The sequence below is a fragment of the Podarcis filfolensis genome (assembly GCF_964270895.1).
Source record: "Podarcis filfolensis genome assembly, chromosome: 11".
Lineage (NCBI taxonomy): Eukaryota > Metazoa > Chordata > Lepidosauria > Squamata > Lacertidae > Podarcis > Podarcis filfolensis.
Genome location: NC_139613.1, coordinates 61591491 through 61615407, shown reverse-complemented (window position 1 = coordinate 61615407; position 23917 = coordinate 61591491). Strand labels below are relative to the sequence as shown.

At 43.3% G+C, this 23917-nt stretch overlaps 1 protein-coding gene across 8 annotated transcripts in view; it reads left to right on the top strand.

Moving 5' to 3' along the window:
* The window catches only part of MAMDC2 (MAM domain containing 2), an 81524-nt gene that overhangs the window by 31464 nt on the left and 26143 nt on the right, over positions 1-23917 (top strand). For all 8 annotated transcript variants that reach the window (XR_014539784.1, XR_014539785.1, XM_083576827.1 and 5 more), the window contains 2 exons: positions 18521-18777; positions 22578-22671. Coding sequence is in view for 6 of the 8 variants with exons in the window: in XM_083576827.1 (XP_083432953.1) it covers positions 18521-18777; positions 22578-22671 (351 nt within the window). In the remaining 2 variants the exon portion in view is untranslated. The remainder of the gene's footprint in view (positions 1-18520; positions 18778-22577; positions 22672-23917) is intronic.

Genomic DNA, 23917 nt, shown 5'->3' with positions numbered 1-23917 from the left:
ATGTGGGGGAGGGAGACAGTGGTCCTGAAGGTAGGAGTCTATCAATTGATGAAGATGATCATCCAAATGTCATAGACCGAATGGAGCAAACAGCACACAGACCTAGTGGTGGGAGGAAAAAATCCTTAAATAAGAGACACGGGGGAATGATTAATGGACTTCAATGTCTGTACACTAATGCGCAAAGCATGGGAAATAAACAAGATGAGCTTGAGCTCTTGGTGCAGCAAACTAAATATGACATAATAGGAATCACTGAAACCTGGTGGGATAAGTCCCACGATTGGAATGTAATAATGGAGGGATACAATCTATTTCAGAGAAACAGACCAGACAAGAAAGGAGGAGGAGTGGCATTATATGTCAGGGATGTGTATACCTGTGAAGAGATCCAAGATTTAGAACCTCAAAGCCAAAGTGAGAGCATTTGGGTCAAAATTAAGGGAGAGAAGAATAACAGTGACCTCATTGTGGGAGTTTACTATAGATCCCCAAGCCAAACGGAGGACATAGACGATGCCTTCCTGGAACAGATGGCCAAGCATGCAAAAGGAAGGGAGATAGTAGTAATGGGGGACTTCAATTACCCGGATATTTGTTGGATGTCAAACTCAGCCAAGAGCATAAGGTCAAACAGATTCCTCACTGGCCTTGCAGACAACTTCATTGTCCAGAAAGTGGGAGAAGCAACAAGAGGAACAGCCATTTTAGACCTGGTCCTAACCAATGTTGATGACCTGGTTAGTGGGGTAGAAGTGGAAGGATCATTAGGCGCGAGTGATCATGCTCTTCTGAAGTTTACTATACAGCGGAAAGGAGCAGCCAAGCATACTAGGACACAATTTCTCGACTTTAAGAAAGCCGACTTCATAAAACTTAGGGAAGTGCTGGGTGAGATCCCATGGACAGTAATACTAAAAGGAAAGGGAGTTCATGATGGCTGGGAGTTTGTTAAGAGGGAGATAGTAAAAGCACAACTTCAGGCAATACCAATGAGACGAAAACATGGAAGGTGCCTAAAGAAGCCAGGGTGGCTATCTAAAGAACTTTTAACTGAGTTAAGATTAAAAAAGGATGTGTACAAAAAATGGAAAAGGGGGGAAACCACCAAAGAGGAATTCAAACAAATAGCCAGCACGTGTAGACACAAGGTCAGAAAAGCTAAAGCACAGGGACTTCCGGAGGCGGCGCGAAACTGTAATGGCGGTCCTCTTCTAGTCTGAAGAGGGGCTCCGCAGGAAAGGGTCGTTTCGCTGCGGCACAGCGACGACCCATCAAGAAAAACCACGAGCAGAGTGAGCTCGTGGCCGTGGGACTCGGCGGGCACCTGGAGCGACCCCGAAATCGCGAAAGGAACCCCGTAAGGGGCTCCGGAGTGAAAGAGGGGTAGCGGTGCTGTGAGTTCATCGCTCTTTCTGCGGGAGTGAAGCCGCGCAGCTGTTGCAGATGAGCGCCGACCTTTCTTCCTTTAAAGATTCGACTGAAACAACAAACCCGTGAGTAAGGACGTTAAATTCGGCAGTAAATTCTTGAAAAAAATTTTGGCTGTAACCGGGAGACGTTAAAAAGGAAGTCCGCCTCCCGGAGCTGCTTACAAGATCAAAGCAAGGGATCAGAGAAGCGAAAAGCGGCTGAAAAGGGATGTTTTAAAGAGGGACTTTCATGCACTTTCAGAAGTGACTGTTAACGAGAAAAGATAGACTTATTTGTGAGCAATTTTTTAAAAGGAAAATTGGAGCGATCCTCCCCAGTAAGATCATTCAAAGCTAAATTCCAAATCGTCGGGCTGCTGGAGGGGAAACTGTTTAACTGCGGAACTGTTACAAATTGTTACAAACTTTTACAGACGTATGGATACCCTTGAGCTTTTGAGCTTTAACAAGCTGGACTGGATACAAATTGTAGGCACCTTTTTGAAACTTTGTTAAAAGTTTAAAGTACTCTGCAGGACTTGTTTATTACCATTTGGGACTATTGCATTTCTGTTTTTTAACATACAGGGGACTTTAATGGCGGAAAAGTTGCCTTCTTCTTTTTGAAACTTTGGTGGTACTCCCCCTAGAGGATTTTGGGAATATAAGGCCTGGGAACAGCTTTTTATGTTTACTCTCTCTCACTGGATTGTTTTTAAATTGGATCTGTCTTTCCCATGGGACAATAACAATTTGACCTTGAACATTGACTGATGAGTGGTACAGGAAAGACAAGAGCAGCCAAAGCCAAGGAAGCTAAGGAGAAGGAAAAGGAAAAAAAGCAGGCACAGCTTGTACAAACAACTTTGACTCAGGGACGCAGATCATCAGTTCCAGCTGTGCTGGGCGTACAAAAGGCAGAAGCCGAAAAGTCTAAAATTCCAGCAGAGGAAGATATGGCAGCAGGAGCATCTGAGGGAGTTCTGAAACAAATCTTGGAGCAGTTGGCAGCTTTAAATCAAAAGGTTGACAACCAATCATCAAAAATTGACCAAGCTACATCTTCGATCCAGAAATTGACAGATCAGGTTTCCCAGCATACACAAGCAATTGAAAAATTGCAAGGAGCTACACAAGAAAACCGTAATTTGGCTGGGGAAGCTGTTCAAATTGCAACGGCAGCTAGAAAAGAGGTCGAGGAAGTTAGAGGTGAAGTTAAACCTTTGCATAAACAAATTGGTGAACAACAAGCCTACCTCTCGATGGTGGAATTGAAAAATCGTGAGAATAACCTCAGATTAAGAGCAATCCCAGAAATTGAACAAGAAGATTTAATTGGATTTTTGACAACAGAATTTTCAAAATTCTGGGGCATTAAGGAAGAAACTGACTTTAAAATAGTGTCAGCTTTTCGGCTGGGAAGATTGGTAAGGAAGGACAGACCCAGAGATTGTTTGATAATTTTGAGATCAAGGGAAGAGAGAGACAAAATATTAGGCCTACATTTCGCAAATACATTGGTGATACAAGATAAAAGGGTGGAAATTTACCGAGACATCCCAAAACAGTTATTGGACTTGAGAACCACTTATTCAGAACTGGTAAGACTGCTGAGAATCAACACAATTCGTTATAGGTGGGAGTTTCCACAAGGGTTATCATTTACTTACAAGCAGAAGAAGGTAAAGATAAAAACACCAGAGGATTTACAAAAGTTCCTGCACGATCACGGTGAAGATCTCCAAAAAGAAGCAGCAGCACTTTGTCCTCTACCACAAGCTGGGATTCCGCCTGGAGGCGGAGCAGGCCCTACACCCTCGGGACCAGAAGATACACCACTCTAGGTGTAACAAAACAGTACAGGATGTCTCTGCAGCTACTTAGTTGGAATATAAATGGCGGAAATTCTCCGGAAAAAAGAAGGAAAATATTTCACATATTGAAGAAAGAACAATTGGACATTATTTGTTTACAAGAAACCCATGTGACCAGGCTTCACAGAAAAGTCTTAGTTAACAAAAGACTAGGCCAAGAATTTATTTCATCAGACAAGGTTAAGAAAAGAGGCGTGGTGATATATGCCAAGGAGAGCCTGGCACCAAAATTTGTATTTAAAGATGAGCAAGGAAGAATCTTGGCGATTGAAATCCAGACACAAGGAGAAAAAATTTTGATATTAGGAATATATGCGCCAAATGACGGGAAATCAGAATTTTTTAAGAAGCTGCATGAGACTATGTTGGACTATATGGACTACAACAACATCATAATGATGGGAGACATGAATGGAGTGGTATCTACACATATGGATAAGTCTCAAAATCAAAACTTAACATCAGATGGCAGACTGCCTAAAACTTTCTTTGAACTGATTGACAATTTGGATCTGATTGATATATGGAGGACAAAAGACCCCCTAGGTAAAGAAGGAACTTTCTTCTCTGAGGCCCACCTGTCATGGACAAGGATCGACCAAATCTGGACATCTAGAGGGCTGGCACCCAAGACTAGAAAGGTGGAAATCTGCCCAAAAACATGCTCCGACCACAATGCTTTGAAACTAGAACTTAGACTTACCCAAACCGGTTCCTTCAGATGGAGAATGAATGACACCTTATTAAGAGATCAAGAGATTGTGAAAAAGGCCCAAAAAACGTTAAAGGACTATTTTGAAATCAACCTGAACACTACAGTTGAAAAAAGAATGATCTGGGACGCAAGTAAAGCCGTTATGAGAGGGTTTCTGATACAACAAAATACAATCAAGAAAAAGCTCTGGAATGGAAAGAAGGATAAAATATTGGAGAAAATATATCAAGGTGAGAAGAAACTGAGAACCAATCCCAAGTCAAAGGAAGTGCTGAGAGAAATCAAATTCCATCAAGCACAATACTCTAAACTGATAAATCAAGAGATCGAATGGAAAATCAAACAGATGAAGCAAAGATCGTTTGAATCAGCAAACAAATGTGGAAAGCTGCTAGCTTGGCAGCTGAAAAAAAGACAAAAGTTAAATACAGTGACAAATCTAGAGATTGAAGGAAGAATGGTTCAGAAACCAGAAGAAATCAGGAAGTGCTTCCACAGATACTTCAAAGAACTTTATGCACAAGGGCCTCAGAAAGAGTTGGAGATAGATCAATTTTTAAGGATAAATGGACTACCAAAAATAACCCAAGATAAAAGATCAATCTTGAATTGTAAAATAACTCAACAGGAAATTGAAGGTGCCATTCAGAATATGCAACTTGGCAAATCTCCAGGCCCGGATGGGCTTACCTCCAAATACTACAAGACTTTGAAGGACTACTTGACACAGCCTTTGATGGAGGTATGCAACCAGATCATGGAGGGGAAGAGGGCACCGGAAACGTGGAAAGAAGCATTCATCACATTGATACCCAAGCTAGAATCTGAAAAGACCCAGCTTAAGAACTACCGTCCCATCTCACTCCTGAATGTGGATTACAAAATATTTGCAGACATTTTAGCAAGCAGACTTAAAAAGGTCTTAAATGAAGTAATTCACAAGGACCAAGCTGGCTTTCTCCCTGGTAGACATTTATATGGAAATACCAGAAACATCATTGACATTTTGGAACTATTGCAAACCAATAGGAACACAAGGGCGGTTTTAATCTTCATTGATGCGGAGAAAGCATTTGATAATATATCTTGGAAGTTTATGAAGAAAAATTTGGAAGGGATGGGAGTGGGACGGGGGTTTGAAAATGGAATAGAAGCAATCTATTCAGAACAGAAAGCTAAATTAATAGTGAACAATGTGGTGACGGAGGAATTTAAAATTGAAAAAGGGACACGACAAGGGTGCCCTCTATCCCCTCTTTTATTCATTTCAGTCCTGGAGGTGCTATTGAACATGATTAGGGAGGACCGGTTGGTACAAGGGATAGAGGTCGGAGTGAAACAATATAAACTGAAAGCTTTTGCAGATGACTTAGTTTTGACATTACAGGAGCCAGAACCCAGTACAAAAAGAGTTTTAGAACTTATTCATGAGTTTGGTCGGGTTGCAGGATTTAAGTTGAACAAACAAAAGACTAAGGTTTTGGCCAAAAACTTGACATCTACAGAAACAGAGGGGTTTCAGAGAGAAACAGAATTAAATGTGGTTAAAAAGGTGAAATACCTAGGGATCTATTTGTCTTCCAAAAATTTGAACTTATTTAAAGACAATTATGAAAAATGTTGGTCGGAAATTAAGAAGGACTTAGAAATTTGGTCAAGATTGAAACTTTCCTTGTTGGGTCGAATAGCAGCTATAAAGATGAATGTATTGCCGAAAATGTTATTTTTGTTTCAGACCCTACAGATCGTGGACAGAGTGGAATGTTTTGGAAAATGGCAGAAGGATATATCTGGGTTTGTCTGGCAGGGCAAAAAGCCTCGAATAAAGTTTAAAATACTAACTGACTCGAAAGAAAGAGGAGGGTTTGCCCTGCCGGACTTGAGGTTATATTATGAATCTGCAGCCTTCTGCTGGTTGAAAGATTGGTTTTTGTTAGAAAACACTGATGTCCTGGATCTGGAAGGGTTTGATAATGCTTTTGGTTGGCATGCATATCTATGGTACGACAAGGTTAAGGTTCATAAACTGTTCAAAAATCATATTGTCAGAAAATCAATTTTTGCAGTCTGGATGAAATATAAGGACTTATTAGAGAGTAAAACCCCGAGGTGGCTATCACCAGTGGAGGCCAAGGCTCGAAAAAGACCCAATATGGAGGCCTATTGGCCGAAATATTGGGAAATAATCGAAAAAATTGGAGACAACTGGAAACTGCAGAGTAAGGATAAACTAAAAAATAAGGTGCGAGATTGGTTACACTATGCTCAAATTCAAGAGGTTTTTAAATTGGATAAAAAAGTTGGTTTCCAAGTGGAAAAATCGAAATTGGAGACAGAATTGTTAGAACCAAAAACTAAGGTATTATCGAGAATGTACAACTTGCTGCTTAAGTGGAATACACAGGATGAGACAGTTAAATCTGCCATGATAAAATGGGCACAGGATGTCGGACATAACATTATGTTTGAAGACTGGGAAAGGTTATGGAACAACGGGATAAAATTCACGGCATGTAGTGCCCTGAAAGAAAATATTATGAAAATGTTATACCGGTGGTACATGACCCCAGTCAAGCTAGCTAAGATATATCACCTGTCTGATAACAAATGTTGGAAATGTAAGGAGGCAGAAGGGACATTTTTTCATCTCTGGTGGACCTGCCCAAAAGTGAAGGCCTTCTGGGAAATGATTTACAATGAACTGAAAAAGGTATTTAAGTATACCTTTCCCAAGAAACCAGAGGCCTTCCTGCTGGGCATGGTAGACCAGAAAGTGTCAAAGAAAGATAGAACTTTGTTTATGTATGCTACCACAGCAGCAAGAATACTCATCGCAAAGAATTGGAAGACACAAGATTTACCCACGTTGGAGGAATGGCAGACGCAGTTGATGGACTATATGGAACTAGCTGAAATGACCGGCAGAATCCGAGATTTGGATGAAGAATCAGTCGAGGCGGATTGGAAAAAATTTAAAGACTATTTGCAAAAATACTATAAGCTGTATGAACTTTAAGACAGTGCATGTTTTTGGAAAGGTTACGCTTTAGCAAATATGATTAAGCAAATGGTAAAATTAATGATAAATGAGAAAAGAAGTCAATGTGAATCAAACATTTTATGTTTATTTTAAAAGGTAACAAAGTTAAGATACAATATACTGAATATGGGTACATAATAATGGAAAGTTCCAACAAGGTTTGAAATAAGGTAACAAATTGCTGATATTGCTACTACAAAGAACGCAGATCTGGAAGGTGTGGGGAAGTCCAATGGTTTTCTTTTTTGTTAAAAAAATCAAAAATTGTTTCTTGTATTTGGGTTTTTCTGTATTGTATTGAATTGTCAAAATTATGAAAAGAAACGTAATAAAAATTATTTAAAAAAAAAAAAGAAAAGCTAAAGCACAGAATGAACTCAGGCTTGCTAGAGAGGTTAAAAGCAACAAAAAAGGCTTTTATGGGTATGTTCGTAGCAAAAGGAAGAACAAAGAAACAGTGGGGTCACTCAGAGGAGAAGATGGTGAAATGCAAACAGGGGACACAGAAAGGGCTGAACTCCTCAATGCCTTCTTTGCCTCAGTCTTCTCCGATAAAGAAAACAATGCCCGACCTGAAGAATTTGGAGCAAATGATTCAGCAGAGGAAACACAGCCCAGAATAACTAAGGAGATAGTACAAGAATACTTGGCTAGTCTAGATGTATTCAAGTCTCCAGGGCCAGATGAACTGCATCCAAGAGTATTAAAAGAACTGGCAGATGTGATTTCAGAACCACTGGCAGTCATCTTTGAGAATTCCTGGAGAACAGGCGAAGTCCCGGCAGACTGGAGGAGGGCAAATGTTGTCCCTATTTTCAAAAAGGGGAAAAGAGAGGACCCAAATAATTACCGCCCAGTCAGTCTGACATCAATACCAGGGAAGATTCTGGAGCAGATCATTAAGCAAACAGTCTGTGAGCACCTAGAAAGGAATGCTGTGATCACCAATACTCAGCATGGATTTCTGAAAAATAAGTCATGTCAGACGAACCTGATCTCGTTTTTTGACAGAATTACAAGCCTGGTAGATGAAGGGAACGCAGTGGATGTAGCCTACCTTGATTTCAGCAAGGCATTTGACAAGGTGCCCCATGATATTCTTGTAAAGAAGCTGGTAAAATGCGGTCTTGACTATGCTACCACTCAGTGGATTTGTAACTGGCTGACTGACCGAACCCAAAGGGTGCTCATCAATGGTTCCTCTTCATCCTGGAGAAGAGTGACTAGTGGGGTGCCACAGGGTTCTGTCTTGGGCCCGGTCTTATTCAACATCTTTTTCAACGACTTGGATGATGGACTCAAGGGCATCCTGATCAAATTTGCAGATGACACCAAACTGGGAGGGGTGGCTAACACCCCAGAGGACAGGATCACACTTCAAAACGACCTTGACAGATTAGAGAACTGGGCCAAAACAAACAAGATGAATTTTAACAGGGAGAAATGTAAAGTATTGCACTTGGGCAAAAAAAATGAGAGGCACAAATACAAGATGGGTGACACCTGGCTTGAGAGCAGTACATGTGAAAAGGATCTAGGAGTCTTGGTTGACCACAAACTTGACATGAGCCAACAGTGTGACGCGGCAGCTAAAAAAGCCAATACAATTCTGGGCTGCATCAATAGGAGTATAGCATCTAGATCAAGGGAAGTAATAGTGCCACTGTATTCTGCTCTGGTCAGACCTCACCTGGAGTACTGTGTCCAGTTCTGGGCACCACAGTTCAAGAAGGACACTGACAAACTGGAACGTGTCCAGAGGAGGGCAACCAAAATGGTCAAAGGCCTGGAAACGATGCCTTATGAGGAACGGCTAAGGGAGCTGGGCATGTTTAGCCTGGAGAAGAGGAGGTTAAGGGGTGATATGATAGCCATGTTCAAATATATAAAAGGATGTCACATAGAGGAGGGAGAAAGGTTGTTTTCTGCTGCTCCAGAGAAGCGGACACGGAGCAATGGATCCAAACTACAAGAAAGAAGATTCCACCTAAACATTAGGAAGAACTTCCTGACAGTAAGAGCTGTTCGACAGTGGAATTTGCTGCCAAGGAGTGTGGTGGAGTCTCCTTCTTTGGAGGTCTTTAAGCAGAGGCTTGACAACCATATGTCAGGAGTGCTCTGATGGTGTTTCCTGCTTGGCAGGGGGTTGGACTCGATGGCCCTTGTGGTCTCTTCCAACTCTATGATTCTATGATTCTATGATTCTATGAGTCCTGTTTAGTCAAGTAGCATGGGATCAAAGGCTAGGGCTAGGGACAAAGGTGAGAGCTATTTCCTAGTTCTGCTGGATCTCTCAGCGGCCTTAGATACCATCGACCATGACATCCTTCTGGACCATCTAGAGGGGCTTGTAGCTGGGGGCACTGTTATACAGTGGTTCCACTCCTTCCTCCTGGGTCGTGTCCAGAAAGTGGTATTGGAGGATGAGTGTTCAGACCCCTGGGCTCTCACTTGTGACCCCACAAGCCTCAGGGTTCCATCCTCTTGCCTCATGCCTTTTAACATCTATATAAAGCCGCTGGTGGAGATCATCAGAGGGTTTGATACCCAGCTCAACCTCTCTTCTAAATAAGAACCAGTGAAGATGGTGAAGGTCCTGCTTGAGTGTCTGGATGCGGTTGGAGGATGGATGGTGGCTAACAGATTGAGGTTGAATCCTGACAAGACGGAAGTACTGTTTTGGGGGGACAGGGGGTGGGCAGGTGTGGGGGACTCCCTGGTCCTGAATGGGGTAACTGTGCCCCTGAAGGACCAAGTGTGCAGCCTGGGAGTCATTTTGGACTCACAGCTGTCCATGGAGGCTCAGGTCAATTCTGTGTCCAGGGCAGCTGTCTACCAGCTCCATCTGGTCCACAGGCTGAGACCCTCCCTGCCCGCAGACTGTCTTGCCAGAGTGGTGCATGCTGTAGTTACCTCCCGCTTGGACTACTGCAATGCTCTCTATGTGGGACTAACTTTGAAGGTGACCCGGAAACTACAACTAATCCAGAATGCGGCAGCTAGACTGGGAGCAGCTGCCGAGACCACATAACACCAGTCCTGAAACACCTACACTGGCTTCCAGTATGTTTCTGAGCACAATTCAAAGTGTTGGTTCTGACCTTGAAATCCCTAAACGGCCTCAAAGACCCAGTATACCTGAAGGAGCGTCTCCACCCCCATCGTTCAGCCCTGACACTGAGATCCAGTTCCGAGGGCCTTCTGGTGGTTCCCTCATTGTGAGAAGTGAGGTTACAGGGAACCAGGCAGAGGACCTTCTCGGTGGTGGCGCCTGCCCTGTGGAACGCCCTCCCATCAAATGTCAAGGAAATAAACAACTACCTGACTTTTAGAAGACATCTGAGGGCAGCTCTGTTTAGGGAGGTTTTTAATGTTTGATGTTTTATTGTATTTTTTAATATTTTGTTGGAAGCCGCCCAGAGTAGCTGGGGAACCCAACCAGATGGGCAGAGTATAAATAATAAATTATTATTATTATTATTATTATTATTACACGTACATACACATTTGCTATCTAGGAAAGCAGTCTAAATGTCTGTGAGATGAAACTCCTTTAAATCTAGGCTTACTCATGAAGCTCCCTTCATGTGCCCTAAGGGTAAAATAAAACAAATTGCCACCACTCTGAGTCTTTGCAATAAAGCCTGAAACACATCAAAATAAATAGTGAAAGAAGAATATTCTTCCTTTTACTAAAAGATAAACATTTTAAATTGAAGCAACTTGACCAGAAGTAGAATTTCTGGCCTCTTTAAACATTCAGAGAATTGTATTTATTGATTTGCCTTTTTAAGAAGAATTTGCCACCTCCTGCCATGCCGAGAAGAAAATAGAATATATTTTTGGTTACAAATAATGCATCTACTAAATAAAGAGAGCAGTGTTGAGATGCCCGCATTGCATGGAGTTGGACTAGATAACCCTCGAGATCCCTCCCTCCTCTGTTATGCTGGCATGTTGTAGCCCTAATAAGAAATGCGTTCACAAAAAAGAAAGTGAGGGCCATGTCATCTTTTCTCCTACTAAAGCTTATATTGCCTGTGAAGTTTGTTTCCTCTGTTTCACAATCTAGGGATGAGACGGCAAATTAGAGGCTTCTTCGGAGATGTTAAACCACAAAGTATTATATTTGTTCACTGCAAAGACTGAGTGCAGCAGATGCATTTTGCTCTAAAACTAGAGCAGATGTCAACTCCAGAGGCTACTTTTGCTCATTCAGCAAATTCTGCTTGATTCATGTGATCTTTTGATGACAAAAGGGAGTTCCACAGCTACGTTTGCAGAACTTTATTTGGCAGAGGCAAATAATATATGCAGCCTTATGTTAGGATGATTCTTTCTGCATTTTTCTTTTCCTGCATAGTTTCCTGAACAAACAAAAAAAAGCATGATTTTTTAAAAAAATTAACAAGTAATGACGACTGAATTTTAAATTTTAAGTTTTTTTAATGTTTTTCATATAATTGTTTGTATTGTTTTATTGTTCTATTGTGTGTTTTTTTGTTTGTTTTTTAAAGGTTTTATTTTGTTCTTAAGGGGAGGGGTCAGGGCTTCCAGGGAGTGGGTCCCAGCCAACAAAATGGCTGGGGCAGGTTACACATGAGGGGGATGCACTGGGACAACTAATCTCAGTGATCATGGGTAGGAGGAGGAGTTACACTAAGACCAGACTATCCCTGCCTCCGGGTCGGTCCTGACCGGACGGTTACTGGAATCAGCAAGGGAGACCCACATGACCTGAAGGTGCTGCTGTGCAATGCCAGGTCAATGATTCATAAGACCACTGCCACCCATGACTTGATCCCATGATCAAGGACTTGACCTGGCATGTGTAACAGAGACTTGGTTGGATGAAGCAGATGGGCCTGTCCTTGCCTCTGCTTGTCCACCAGGTTTCTCTTACGCACAGCAAACCCAGGCCTTGTGGGTGGGGAGGGGGGTTGCAGTGATTTTTAGGAAGTCATTAGTTTGCACCAGGCGTCCTATTGGGAAGACGCAGTTCTCTGAGTACATGTTCTGGAAGCTGGGCAATAGGGGCAGTACAGGATTCCTTCTGGTGTACTGACCTCCCCGCTGCACCAAGGATTTCCTGCCCAAGCTGCTTCAGGTCATGGCGGATGTTCTCCTGGAGACACCTAGTTTGGTTGTCCTAGGGAATTTTAACATCCATGCCGACATGACCTTACAAGGGGCCGCTCAGGACTTCGTGGAAAGCATGGCCTCCATGGGGCTGTCCCTGAATAAGTTTGGCCCAACCCATAGCCTTAGACCTGGTGTTTACCTCTATGGGTGTTGGTGATCTGACATTAAGTAAAAGCGAAATGAAAGAAGTGCCATGGTCAGATCACTTCCTGGTGCAACTGGACTTCTCTGCGACCCTTCCCCTCTGCAGGGAGGAGGGACCGATTTGGATGGTCCGCCCCCGCTCCTTAATGGATCCAAATGATTTCAAGAGAGTGGTAGGGGATGCTTTATCCCATGTTGATGGCCTTTCAGCTGATTCCCTGGTGGCCCGCTGGAATGTGGAGTTAACCAGGCCTATGGACTGTTTGCTCCGAAGCGCCCTCTCCGATTGCATGGAGCCTGGACACCCCCGTGGTTTTCCACGGATCTGAGGGCAATGAAACAATCGCTGAGACGGCTAGAGCACCTCTGGTGGATAACTCATTATGAAGCTGACTGGACACGGGTTAGAACTCAGTGTCGAGCCTACCAAGTGCTGGTAGCGACGGCGAAGAAGACTTTCTTCACCGCCTCTATTGCATCTGCAGAAAACAGAAGCAGGAGACTTTTTCAGGTGATTCGCAATTTAGCGGAACCACCTGCTACATTGGGGCCCAGTACGGGCCACATGATCTCCTGCAATGATTTTGGGAAGTTTTTTGCAGATAAAGTCGCTCAGATTCGGGAAGAGGTAGACTCCACTGTGGGAGCAGGGCCAGGGCAGGAGAGTACTAGAGTCCTGTCTAGTCAAATTGCGTGGGATCAATTCCAATCTGTTACCTCCGAGGATGTGGACAGGCTGCTTGGACGAGTGAAACCAACCACCTGTCTCCTTGATCCTTGCCCATCCTGGCTTATAAAAGCTTCTCTCTGTGAGGGAGCCTTCCCAGACCCGCTGAAAGAGGCGGTTATTAAACCGCTTCTTAAAAAAATATCTTTAGACCCAGCCAGTATGGCCAACTATCACCCAGTCTCAAATCTTCCATTCTTGGGCAAGGTGATTGAGCGAGTGGTTGCTGAACAACTCCAGGCACGCCTGGAGGATGCGGACCATTTGGATCCCTTCCTGTATGGATTTAGGCCTCATCATGGGACTGATACTGCTTTGGTTGCACTGGTCGATGATCTCTGGCGAGCAAGGGACAAAGGTGAAAGCTGTTTCCTAGTTCTGCTGGATCTCTCCGTGGCCTTTGATACCATTGACCACAACATCCATCTGGAGCAGGGGTAGGCAACCTAAGGCCTGGGGGCCAGATGTGCCCCAATTGCCTTCTCAATCCAGCCTGTGGACGGTCCAGGAATCAGCGTGTTTTTACATGAGTAGAATGTGTTCTTTTATTTAAAATGCATCTCTGGGTTATTTGTGGGGCATAGGAATTCGTTCTTTTTTCTTCTTCTTTTTCAAAATATAGTCCAGCCCACCACATGGTCTGAGGGACGGTGGACTGGCCCATGGCTGAAAAAGGTTGCTGACTCCTGGTCTAGAGGGGCTGGGAGCTGGGGGCACTGTTATACAGTGGTTCTGCTCCTTCATTCCGGGCTGTGACCAGAAAGTGGTGTTCAGACCCCTGGGCTCTCACTTGTGGGGTGCCTCAGGGTTCTGTCCTTTCCCCCATGCTTTTTAACATCTGCATGCAGCCACTGGGAGAGATCATCGGGGGTTTGGGCTGAGTGTTCATCAGTATGTGGATGATACCCAGCTCTACCTCTCTTTTAAATCAGAACCAGTGAAGGCGGTGAAGGTCCTGTGTGAGTGTCTGGAGGCAGTTGGAAGATGGATAGCAGCAAACAGATTGAGGTTGAATCCTGACAAGACAGATGTACTGTTTTGGGGAGATGGGGCAGGCAGGTGTGAAGGACTCCCTGGTTCTGAATGGCATAATCATGCCCCTGAAGGACCAGGTGCGCAGCCTGGGAGTCATTTTGGGCTCCCAGCTGTCCATGGAGGTGCAGGTCAATTCTGTGTCCAGGGCAGCTGTTTATCAGCTCCCATCTGGTATGCAGGTGAGACCCTACCTGTCTGTGGACTGTCTTGCCAGAGTGGTGCATGCTCTAGTTATCTCTCATTTGGACTACTGCAATGTGCTCTGTGTGGGGCTACCTTTAAAGGTGACCCAGAAACTACAAGTAATCCAGAATGCGGCAGCTAGACTGGTGACTGGGAGTGGCTGCCGAAACCACATAAAGATTAAAAAAAGAACTTATATGGGGGAAATAGTGCAATGTAGTGATAATCTCTTGTAGAAAGAGAACCATTGTTTTACCTCAAGCAAAGAAATAATGCATTTTCCAGGGATTTTTGACATTTATTTCAGCACTGATTATAGAATTGATGAAGCGCCACAGGCTAGGAGGAGGTGTTTTATTATCATAAACTTCTTCCAGACTCCAAGACAGCACTCAAGGGTACGCAGTCCTGGCACCTTTTTGTTGTTGCTGTTGTTAAAATGCGTGGCCCTTACTTAGGGTTGCTATATCTTAAAGAGCAAAAAAGAGGACAGCCCAAGCTGGGAAGGAGGGGCCCAGCACCACCAGACCTGCAGCCGCTTTCTTTGGCTGGGGCTGGCAGTGGCTGCAGCGTGCAGAGCAGCCCGAGCCCAAACTGCTCGAGCCAAAGAAATCCAGAAATAAACAGCAAATTTAATCTCCCCCAACACCCAGACATTTCCTTTAAAATTTAAAAATCCCCCGGATGGGCATGTTGGCCCCCCAAGAGAGGACATGTCCGGGATTTCCCAGATATATGGCAACTCTAGCACTGCTCCAAGGCAGTTCTAGAGTTGAAGAGTGCTTGAAGTGCTGCTTGAAGAGCAGGAAACATTAAATGCTCGATGATGCTGAAAGAGGAAAGGAATAATTTACAGAGCTGGCTCATAAGTAACAGTAGCCTAACTACTGTTGTCTATGTTCTGGTAACCTCAAGGTTAGATTACTGCAATGTGTTATACGTAGGGCTACCTCTGAAGACAGTTTGGAAACTTCAGCTGGTGCTGAATTCAGTGGCCAGGTTGCAAGACGGTTTGAGCATATTACACCAATCCTGGTCCAACTGCACTGGCTGTCGATTAGTTTCTGGGCCCAATTCAAAGTGCTAGTTTTGACCTATAAAGCCTTAAATGGCTCAGGACCACAATACTTCAAGGACCGCCTGTCTCCATAAGAACCTACCTGGACCCCGAGATCATCTTCCGAGGCCCTCCTTTGTGTGCCTCCCCCTTGAGAGGTGCAGAGGGTGGCAACTCGAGAATGGGCCTTCTCTGCAGTGGCTCCCCCTCTGTGGAATGCTCTCCCCCGGGAAGTTCACCTGGCGCCTTCACTATACACCTTTAGGCGCTGGGCAGAAACGTTCCTTTTTAACCAGGCCTTGGGTTGACCTGATCAACATCCCATACCCTTTTAAAATGTGGTTCTTTTGGAGGAGGGTGGTATTATTGGGTAATTGCTTTTATTTTTATTTTATATACAGTACTGTGATCCTTTTATGTGAACTGCCCTGAAACCTTCAAATATAGGGCAGTATATAAATTCAATAAATAATAATAATAACTGCATTTTAAAGACACGTGGAATTATTTGATGTTCTATCAACACAGGGTAATATAGCATAGTTCTTTGTAACCTTTTTGCACTAAAAACACATTTTAACAATGAAAAATACTAGAAGTGGGATGTCTCAGGGCTGGTTTTGAAGACATATTGTACTCTGGTTCAGATACTTGATTATAACCTATCAATGCAGAAAATTAGTTATAAAGATCTGTTTATTTACTAACGAATTGAGCTCCTGTCTTTGTATTCTGTATGGTCACAGAATACAACTTTCTGTGTATAGAATTAGAAATGGATATTGCAACATCTCCCACGAGAATGGTTACCATAGAGGGAAAAAGAATAAATAGGTGGTGAGTGAGTTCTTAGAATTCCAGAGAGGTAGAAAGTGGCCCCAGCACCTTGCCTGGACAGTGGTCACTGGTCACACTTTTTGGTGCTGAGTACACATAGCCCAGACATTTCTAAATCTTTTTCGATCCAGCATTATGCTTTGGTTTTGGACAAAATTGTTCCATATAATTTGGCTTAGGTTTTACTAATTGGCTGCACCTTTAAAGAAGGGAAAAAAGATGTCCTGATTGAATTATGGTCAACATAAAATCTGTGTTGGAAATGCATCGGGAAGCAGGAGTTTGCCAGCACCATAAAAAGAGGCACCCAGTGTAAAGCCAAGTCTTTTCATAATCCAGAAGAGAAGTGGCCAATAACTAAAAGTTAACAGTTTGAAAAAATGAGCCAGTTACTTCTGCTACTGTTGTATAATTCCTCCCTAGCAACAAGTATACACAATACAACACAAAAACTTTTCATGATGAAACATGTTGTTGTTTTAGTATCTAGCCCCACAGTTTTTATGCACGTTAGCTTGACTAATGTCTGATATTTTCCTCTCTCCCTCTTTACCCCATCTCCTCAATGAAATAGTTTTTAAATTTTGAGACTACAAGCAGCTGTGGTACTTAACTAGGTCAGTCCGGCCCGGTATTTTTGTATGTGTGCCTGAGGTGGAAAATCTAAATGGATCGCCTTTCTGCATATGTATTAGTCCATCAACCAGTACCCGTGGTCTCATTGTCATGTCACACTAAGCCAAACGATGGTTCAGTGCAAACTGCTGGCTCTTGAGGAGATGGTAGCTGCTTTGGTCTTCCTTGGTCCTTTCAGGTCAGCATGGTGGGGCAGCTAAACCAGAGTTGGGCTTTGCCATTCACACCATACATTTCATGCACTCTGATACCACTGTAAACAGTCATTGCTGCCCCCAGGGAGTTCTGGGAGCTGTAGTTTGTTAGAGGTTAGGACACCCCTGTTACCCTCCCTGAACTACAATTTCTCAGAATGATTTAACAATCAATTCCTCTTCATAGGGAACTCTGAGAACTGTAGTACTGTGAGGGGAACCAGGGTCTCTTAACAACTCTTGGCACTTATAACAGCCAACTGTTCCCAGGAGGCTTTGGGGGAACCTTAGTTTGTTGTTTGAACAAGGGATCCGGGTTAAGCTCTCTCCTCATTACCTGTGACCTGTAGCCAAGGTTTGTTTGGATGATATGTTGTATGACACAGAACTAAAAGGATTCCAGGGAGTTCCAGGGTTGTGTTTTGGCTGGAAAAGCAGGACACAACGGAGGCTACAGTGTCTTTATGAACTAAGGTTTATTTACATTGGCTCCCAGTACGTTTCTGAGCACAATTCAAAGTGTTTGGTGTTGACCTTTAAAGCCCTAAACGGCCTCGGTCCAGTATATCTGAAGGAGCGTCTCCACCCCCATCATTCTGCCCAGACACAGGTCCAGCTCTGAGGGGCTTCTGGCGGTTCCCTCACTGTGGGAAGCCAAGTTAGAGGGAACCAGGCAGAGGGCCTTCTCAGTAGTGGCGCCCGCCCTGTGGAACACCCTCCCACCAGATGTCAAAGAGATAAACAACTACCAGACTTTTAGAAGACATCTGAAGGCAGCTCTGTTTAGGGAAGCTTTTAATGTTTAATAGACTATTGTATTTTAATATTCTGTTGGAAGCTGCCCAGAGTGGCTGGGGAAACCCAGCCAGATGGGCGGGGTACAAATAAATTATTATTATTATTATTATTATTATTATTATTATTATTATTATTACACATATTTATACCTGAGCCTTGATGGAAGGAGTGCAGAACATTGCACCTCAAGGTGCCTGTTGTGGCGTCTTCCATGGCTTCAGCAAGCTTGGGTCCAGAGCAGAAGCCAGCTATGCACCCAGGTTTCTCCATGAAGCCTCTCCCAGCATCCCACATGGAGTTCTGTCCCTCCTTCCTTCTTGCTCTTTTAATAAAACTCCTGCAAATGCCACTGTTCTCTCCTGTGGTTACATCATGTCAACCTCCCCCTCCCAGTTCTCCTGTCTCTGTCCACGCATGGGGGTGGGGACAGTATTTGCATTGTCAATTAATCTTAATGGCCTGTTACTCTTGCTGTCTCTTTGTTTCTTGATGGCACCTCTGTCAGCCAACCTGAACAGGAAAACTGGTATAGCCTGCATTTTTACACTGTGTCTGGCATCTTCCCATAATGCTCCCAATATTTGCACTGGCATTCCTGAAAAACTTGAAGTAGAATGCTCAGTATTTGTTGTTTATAAAAAGTAACACATCCAATTTACTTCCCACTGTTTATTTGTTGCAGAAGCCATTTCATTAAGCATTAAAAGAAGCTTCTCTGATTTTTAGGTCATTACATGTATGTGGACTCTCTCTATGTCAAACGTTTCCAGGAAGTGGCCCAGCTGGTCTCACCTAGGACAACAACTCCCATGTCAGGCTGCTTGTCCTTTTATTACCAAGTGCAGCAGGAAAGTGGAATTGTATTCACGGTCTACATGAGAGACATAAATGGCTTTTATGAAGAACTTTGGAAAGCAGATGGTTCTGTGAGTAAGGACTGGGTCTTAGGAGAAGTTGACTTCAGTGCACCATATCCAGTGGAGGTAAGGCTCCAAATACTGAGCTGCACACTTGCATATTCTACAGTTTGAAAAGTACTATCACATGAAAGTGACTTTTTAATGCCATTCTCTTTTCTTCAATATGAATAGTTAAAACTCATACAACTTGAATGTTCCACTTGGAAGTAGATGTCTTCTGACAAATTGCTCTCTCTCCAATATTGCTGTGAAAACTATGTTTAACATGCAGCCATGGAGTGTGTGTACGGACTTGATGCATTAAGCAGTGTATTAATATACTAAATAGAATAAATTGCTTTTTCTAGAAGATATGATCAATTTCTAGGATGAACCCTAGAAAAATTATGGGTGATCAGTGCAGTTCAGACAGCTTTGTGGAAAGTCCTTCTTCGCAATGTTCTACATTGAATGACCATACGGCTTGTGATGGCTCAGGGTGGGGAAGGGTCTTCCCATGCTGATGGACTCACATGTTTAAGGGTCCGTCCCAAAATAATTACTATATATTTTAATAATTATTTTTATATTTATAGCCTAACTTTTCTCCAAAGAGCTCTCTCCCTATTTTATTTTCATAACAGCCCTGTGAAGTTGGTTAGGCTGCTGGCGACTTCCGGGTTAGCGCGACCGGCTAATGGCGGATTCCCTCCGAGCTCCGGAGGGAATCGGCTGCGCAGGAGCTGGGTCTGGTCGCTGCGGCGACGCGGGGACCCTCAGAAATCACAGGCGCTGAAGCCTGTGAACCTGGTGACTCGGCGGGCACCATTTGCGCCCCCCGACCTGCGAAGGAGCCTTTTTAAAGGCTTCGGAATGGGGGACGGGGTGAGCGGCGTGGTGCTGAGAGTTGACTGCTCCTCCTGCGGAGTGAAGCAGCATGCCATGGTCGGAGAGCGCTGACTTCTTCTTGCGAACAATTGGATTCTAAAAGTAACAACCCGTGAGTAGTACGGAAATTGGACTTGAAAAGGAATTTTTTTTGTTAAATTTGGCACGATCGGGGAAGGTGCAAACAGGTAGTCCACTTCCCCGTCTTGTAAATATTTTAAAGCAAGGACTAGTTAACTAAGGTCGAGAGAATTTCTTTTTCTTCATTGGGTAAAAGATATTAATTTCACGATTTGGCAGTATAAGCATAAATAACCTTATCGGAGGATAAGAGCTAATTTTGAGAGTTGAAGTGCCACCCCCCCGGACCCGGGAGTGATCCGCGAGAGAGCCTGTTGAGGAGATATAGAAGAGTTTGACAGCTGTCAAAATTAGCTGTCAAGAAGGAAAAAGAGAACTTTGTTTCTGCTGTCTCTGCTGGAAATATTTGTTGCAATTTGGTCATATTTTGTTGAAAATAAGGAAGAACTGATACAAACTAACTTGACTTTTGGATTTGAACTGGAAAGAATACTAAGTAACCAAAATCCCTCTAGAGGGGGATTTGGGACATTACAAGAATGGCTGGAGGAGGGAAAATTCAAGCTGGGCTGGACAGAGCTTTTGTTCTCTTGGGAAAGTTACAAGGCCAAATGGATGTTTTGGCTACAAATGTTGCAACTCTGAACTTAACAGTAAATAATATCATTGAATTTGATAAGGATTTCACTCAGGAAGCCCATGCAGCTGGACAAAAAGAGACATTTGAGAGTTTTGAGAGTATGGAGAAGGAGGCATATGTTGATTCTGAAGAAAAGGAAGGAGGAGCTGTAATTTTGCAGATGACAAAGGAGAGCCAGAGGCCTGACATGATGGTTACAAAGGAAAATAAGAAATTGAGCCAGAGGCCTGACATGACGGCTACAAAGGAAAATAAATACTGGATGATGAAAATCTGGTTTGAATTGGAGATTGAAGAATGGAGAGATCTCCTTATGTGGAGATCTGAAGACCTATGGATTACAAATTTGATCAAGGTGGAAGTTAGAGCTTTCGGGACAGTTGGACTTAAAAGGAGTAAGAAACAAGATTTGGGCTCCTTTTTCAAGTATGGAGGTCTGGCTGGAAGAAACATGGACTTTATGGGGACAGAGCTTCTCCGAGATCTGGTGTTTAATACTAAAGACTATCAAAAAAACTGGCAGAGAGGAACTGAGAGAGAATTAAGAGCCTCGGATGTGAGGTCTCCAGGCTGATAGTAGATTAAGACTGATGGACATTTGTTGGGGATCGAAACCGAGAAAGGGGGTGGTGGGGTTTGGGAATCCAAAGGGTGTATAACTATAATCTGTTTTTCTTTTATTTTGTTTTGCTATTAGTAAGAAAATTGGGGAATTCGTGGAAGGGAATTTGGGTCGGCTTTAGAAAAAGGTTTTAAGAACGAGTACTGATGTATAAATAGGGATGTTTATAAGTTAAAATGGGTTTTTTATTCAAAATGAACTAAATATAAAAAGGTCAAAAATTGGGGATAAGAACTTGCTGAACTAACAATTTGAATTGGAATATAAGAAGGGGAGGTGTGGGGAAGTCAGGGAAATATGTCATGGAAAATATGGATTGTAAACTTTATGTGTTTTTTTTAATTTTTTCTTTTTTCCTTTTTTGACTTTTTTTTTACTAAGATGGAAAAATTTTAATAAACATTTATTTAAAAAAAAAAGAAGTTGGTTAGGCTGAGAGACTGTAACTGACCCAATATAGTGACACACTGTGGTGACAGTGAGCCTCATGGCAGATTTGAACAATGGTTTCCCAGGTCTTAGAACAACACTCTAACCCTTGTATCAAACTTTCCCCAAAAGAATATTCATATTGGATTTCTTCCATAAGAAAAACACCTTGAACTTTGATAGATACACATATTTCTATTTATGAGCACAATCAGGTTTAGTTTCACTACCAACAGTTAAATGCTGGCGAATAGACGCATGTGCAATTGTCACACATTATGCTGTACATGTGGTGTGCGCTTATGAAATCTTACACAAGCTGATGTATGCACAGAGCAATCTGTATACACTACTGTATATCAATCTGCCTGCCATTGTTGGTCATATTTGTTGTTGTTTAGTCGTTTAGTCGTGTCCGACTCTTGGTGACCCCCTGGACCAGAGCACGCCAGGCACTTCTGTCCTCCACTGCCTCCCGCAGTTTGATCAAACTCATGCTGGTAGCTTCAAGAACACCATCCAACCATCTCATCCTCTGTCGTCCCCTTCTTCTTGTGCCCTCCATCTTCCCCAACATCAGGGTCTTTTCCAGGGAGTCTTCTCTTCTCATGAGGTGGCCAAAGTATTGGAGCCTCAGCTTCACGATCTGTCCTTCCAGTGAGCACTCAGGGCTGATTTCCTTAAGAATGGATACGTTTGATCTTCTTGCAGTCCATTGGACTCTCAAGAGTCTCCTCCAGCACCATAATTCAAAAGCATCAATTCTTCGGCGATCAGCTTCTTTATGGTCCAGCTCTCACTTCCATACATCACTACTGGGAAAACCATAGCTTTAACTATACGGACCTTTGTTGGCAAGGTGATGTCTCTACTTTTTAAGATGCTGTCTAGGTTTGTTGGTCATTAGTTGCCTTTTATTTGAGTTATATGAACATCTGCCCCTGAAACAGGCATGAAGAACCTTGGCCTGCAGACCAAATTAAGCCCGCCAAGGATCTAATTTGGCCCATGAGGCTTTTTCCCAAGCCACGGTCATCTTCTCCACATGTCCTGTCCTCCTGCCAGACACCTGGAGGGTGTAGTTTCAAGCATTCCCTCTCATGTGTGGTATTGGGAGTTGCGTAGCTTTGTTGCAATGAAATAATAAAACTATCATTATTAAGCTATTAATTAATGAATGATTGGTACAACAATGAAGTTTCTCTACTTGGGTTTTGTTTCCAGGTGATTTTTGAAGTTGCTTTCAACAGTGCGAATGGGGGATATATTGCTCTTGATGACATTTCTTTCTCTCCCGTTTTCTGCAGCAATCGGACAGGTATGAATTTCCTCCCTGAGTTTTCTGATTTGCTGTTAGATTTCAAAATGTTACATGAATTTGCAAGTGCTGTACTTAGATGTATCTTATTTAGTGCAACTTTTTTATTTAATTAGTCGTGTAAATTGGGACCATCAGTAACTCAATAACACAACATTAATGGGGAATAATGGTAATATGTCACCTATATCAAATGACCACTGAGTTAAAAGAACTCTCTCCATTTGTATTTCCATCGTACAGTGGTACCTCGGGTTAAGTACTTAACCTGAAGCACCACTTAACTAATGGGGCCTCCCGCTGCTGCCGTGTGATTTCTGTTCTTATCCTGAAGCAAAGTTCTTAACCCGAGGTACTATTTCTGGGTTAGCAGGGTCTGTAACCTGAAGTGTATGTAACCCGAGGTACCATTATTTCTGTTATGTGTAATCCCAAACGTAGCAAACGCTGGTGATTTGGTGTCAAAATTGCATATAGCTAATCTTTTTAAATTGGGTGATATATAAGTATTTAAACAGTTTCAAATTTTGCCAAGTTTTGTTAATACTTCGTGCATGGTAGAGAAGGTGCCACCTTTTCCATTTTAGTGCTAACATGATCCAGGTGCCATTTATCACAGAAAAATATGATGCAGGCCAAACTGTGCTCTTGGTATTCTCCATATATGTGGATATATAACAATTCATCTTTATTGATTTTTTACAACAGAAATGCTTTCTTAACATAAGATCACAATATAAAGTTTCAATTTCTTGTTGATGTACAGTGGTACCTCAGATTACATACGCTTCAGGTTACAGACTCTGCTAACCCAGAAATACTGTATTTTTTGCCCTATAGGACGCACTTTTCCCCCTCTAAAATGAAGGGGAAATGTGTGTGCGTCCTATGGGGCAAATGCAGGCTTTCGCTGAAGCCTGGAGAGCGAGAGGCGTCGGTGCGCACCGACCCCTCTCGCTCTCCACGCTTCAGGAAGCTATCCGCAAGCCTTGTGAGCCCGGCGGGAGTTCCCGCCGGGCTCACAAGGCTTGCGGGCGGCAGCCTGCAGCCCGAAGCACGGGGCGCCCTCTGGAGGACGCCCCATGTTTCGGGCAGATGTCCGCAAGCCTTGCGCGCCCGGCGGGAGGTCCCGCCGGTCACGCAAGGCTTGAGGCAGCAGCCTGTTCTGTGGGCTGGGGTCGGGGGAAACTTGGGCCTCCCCCGCCCCAGCCCCGCGGCTGGGGGGGATAATTTTTTTTTATTCATT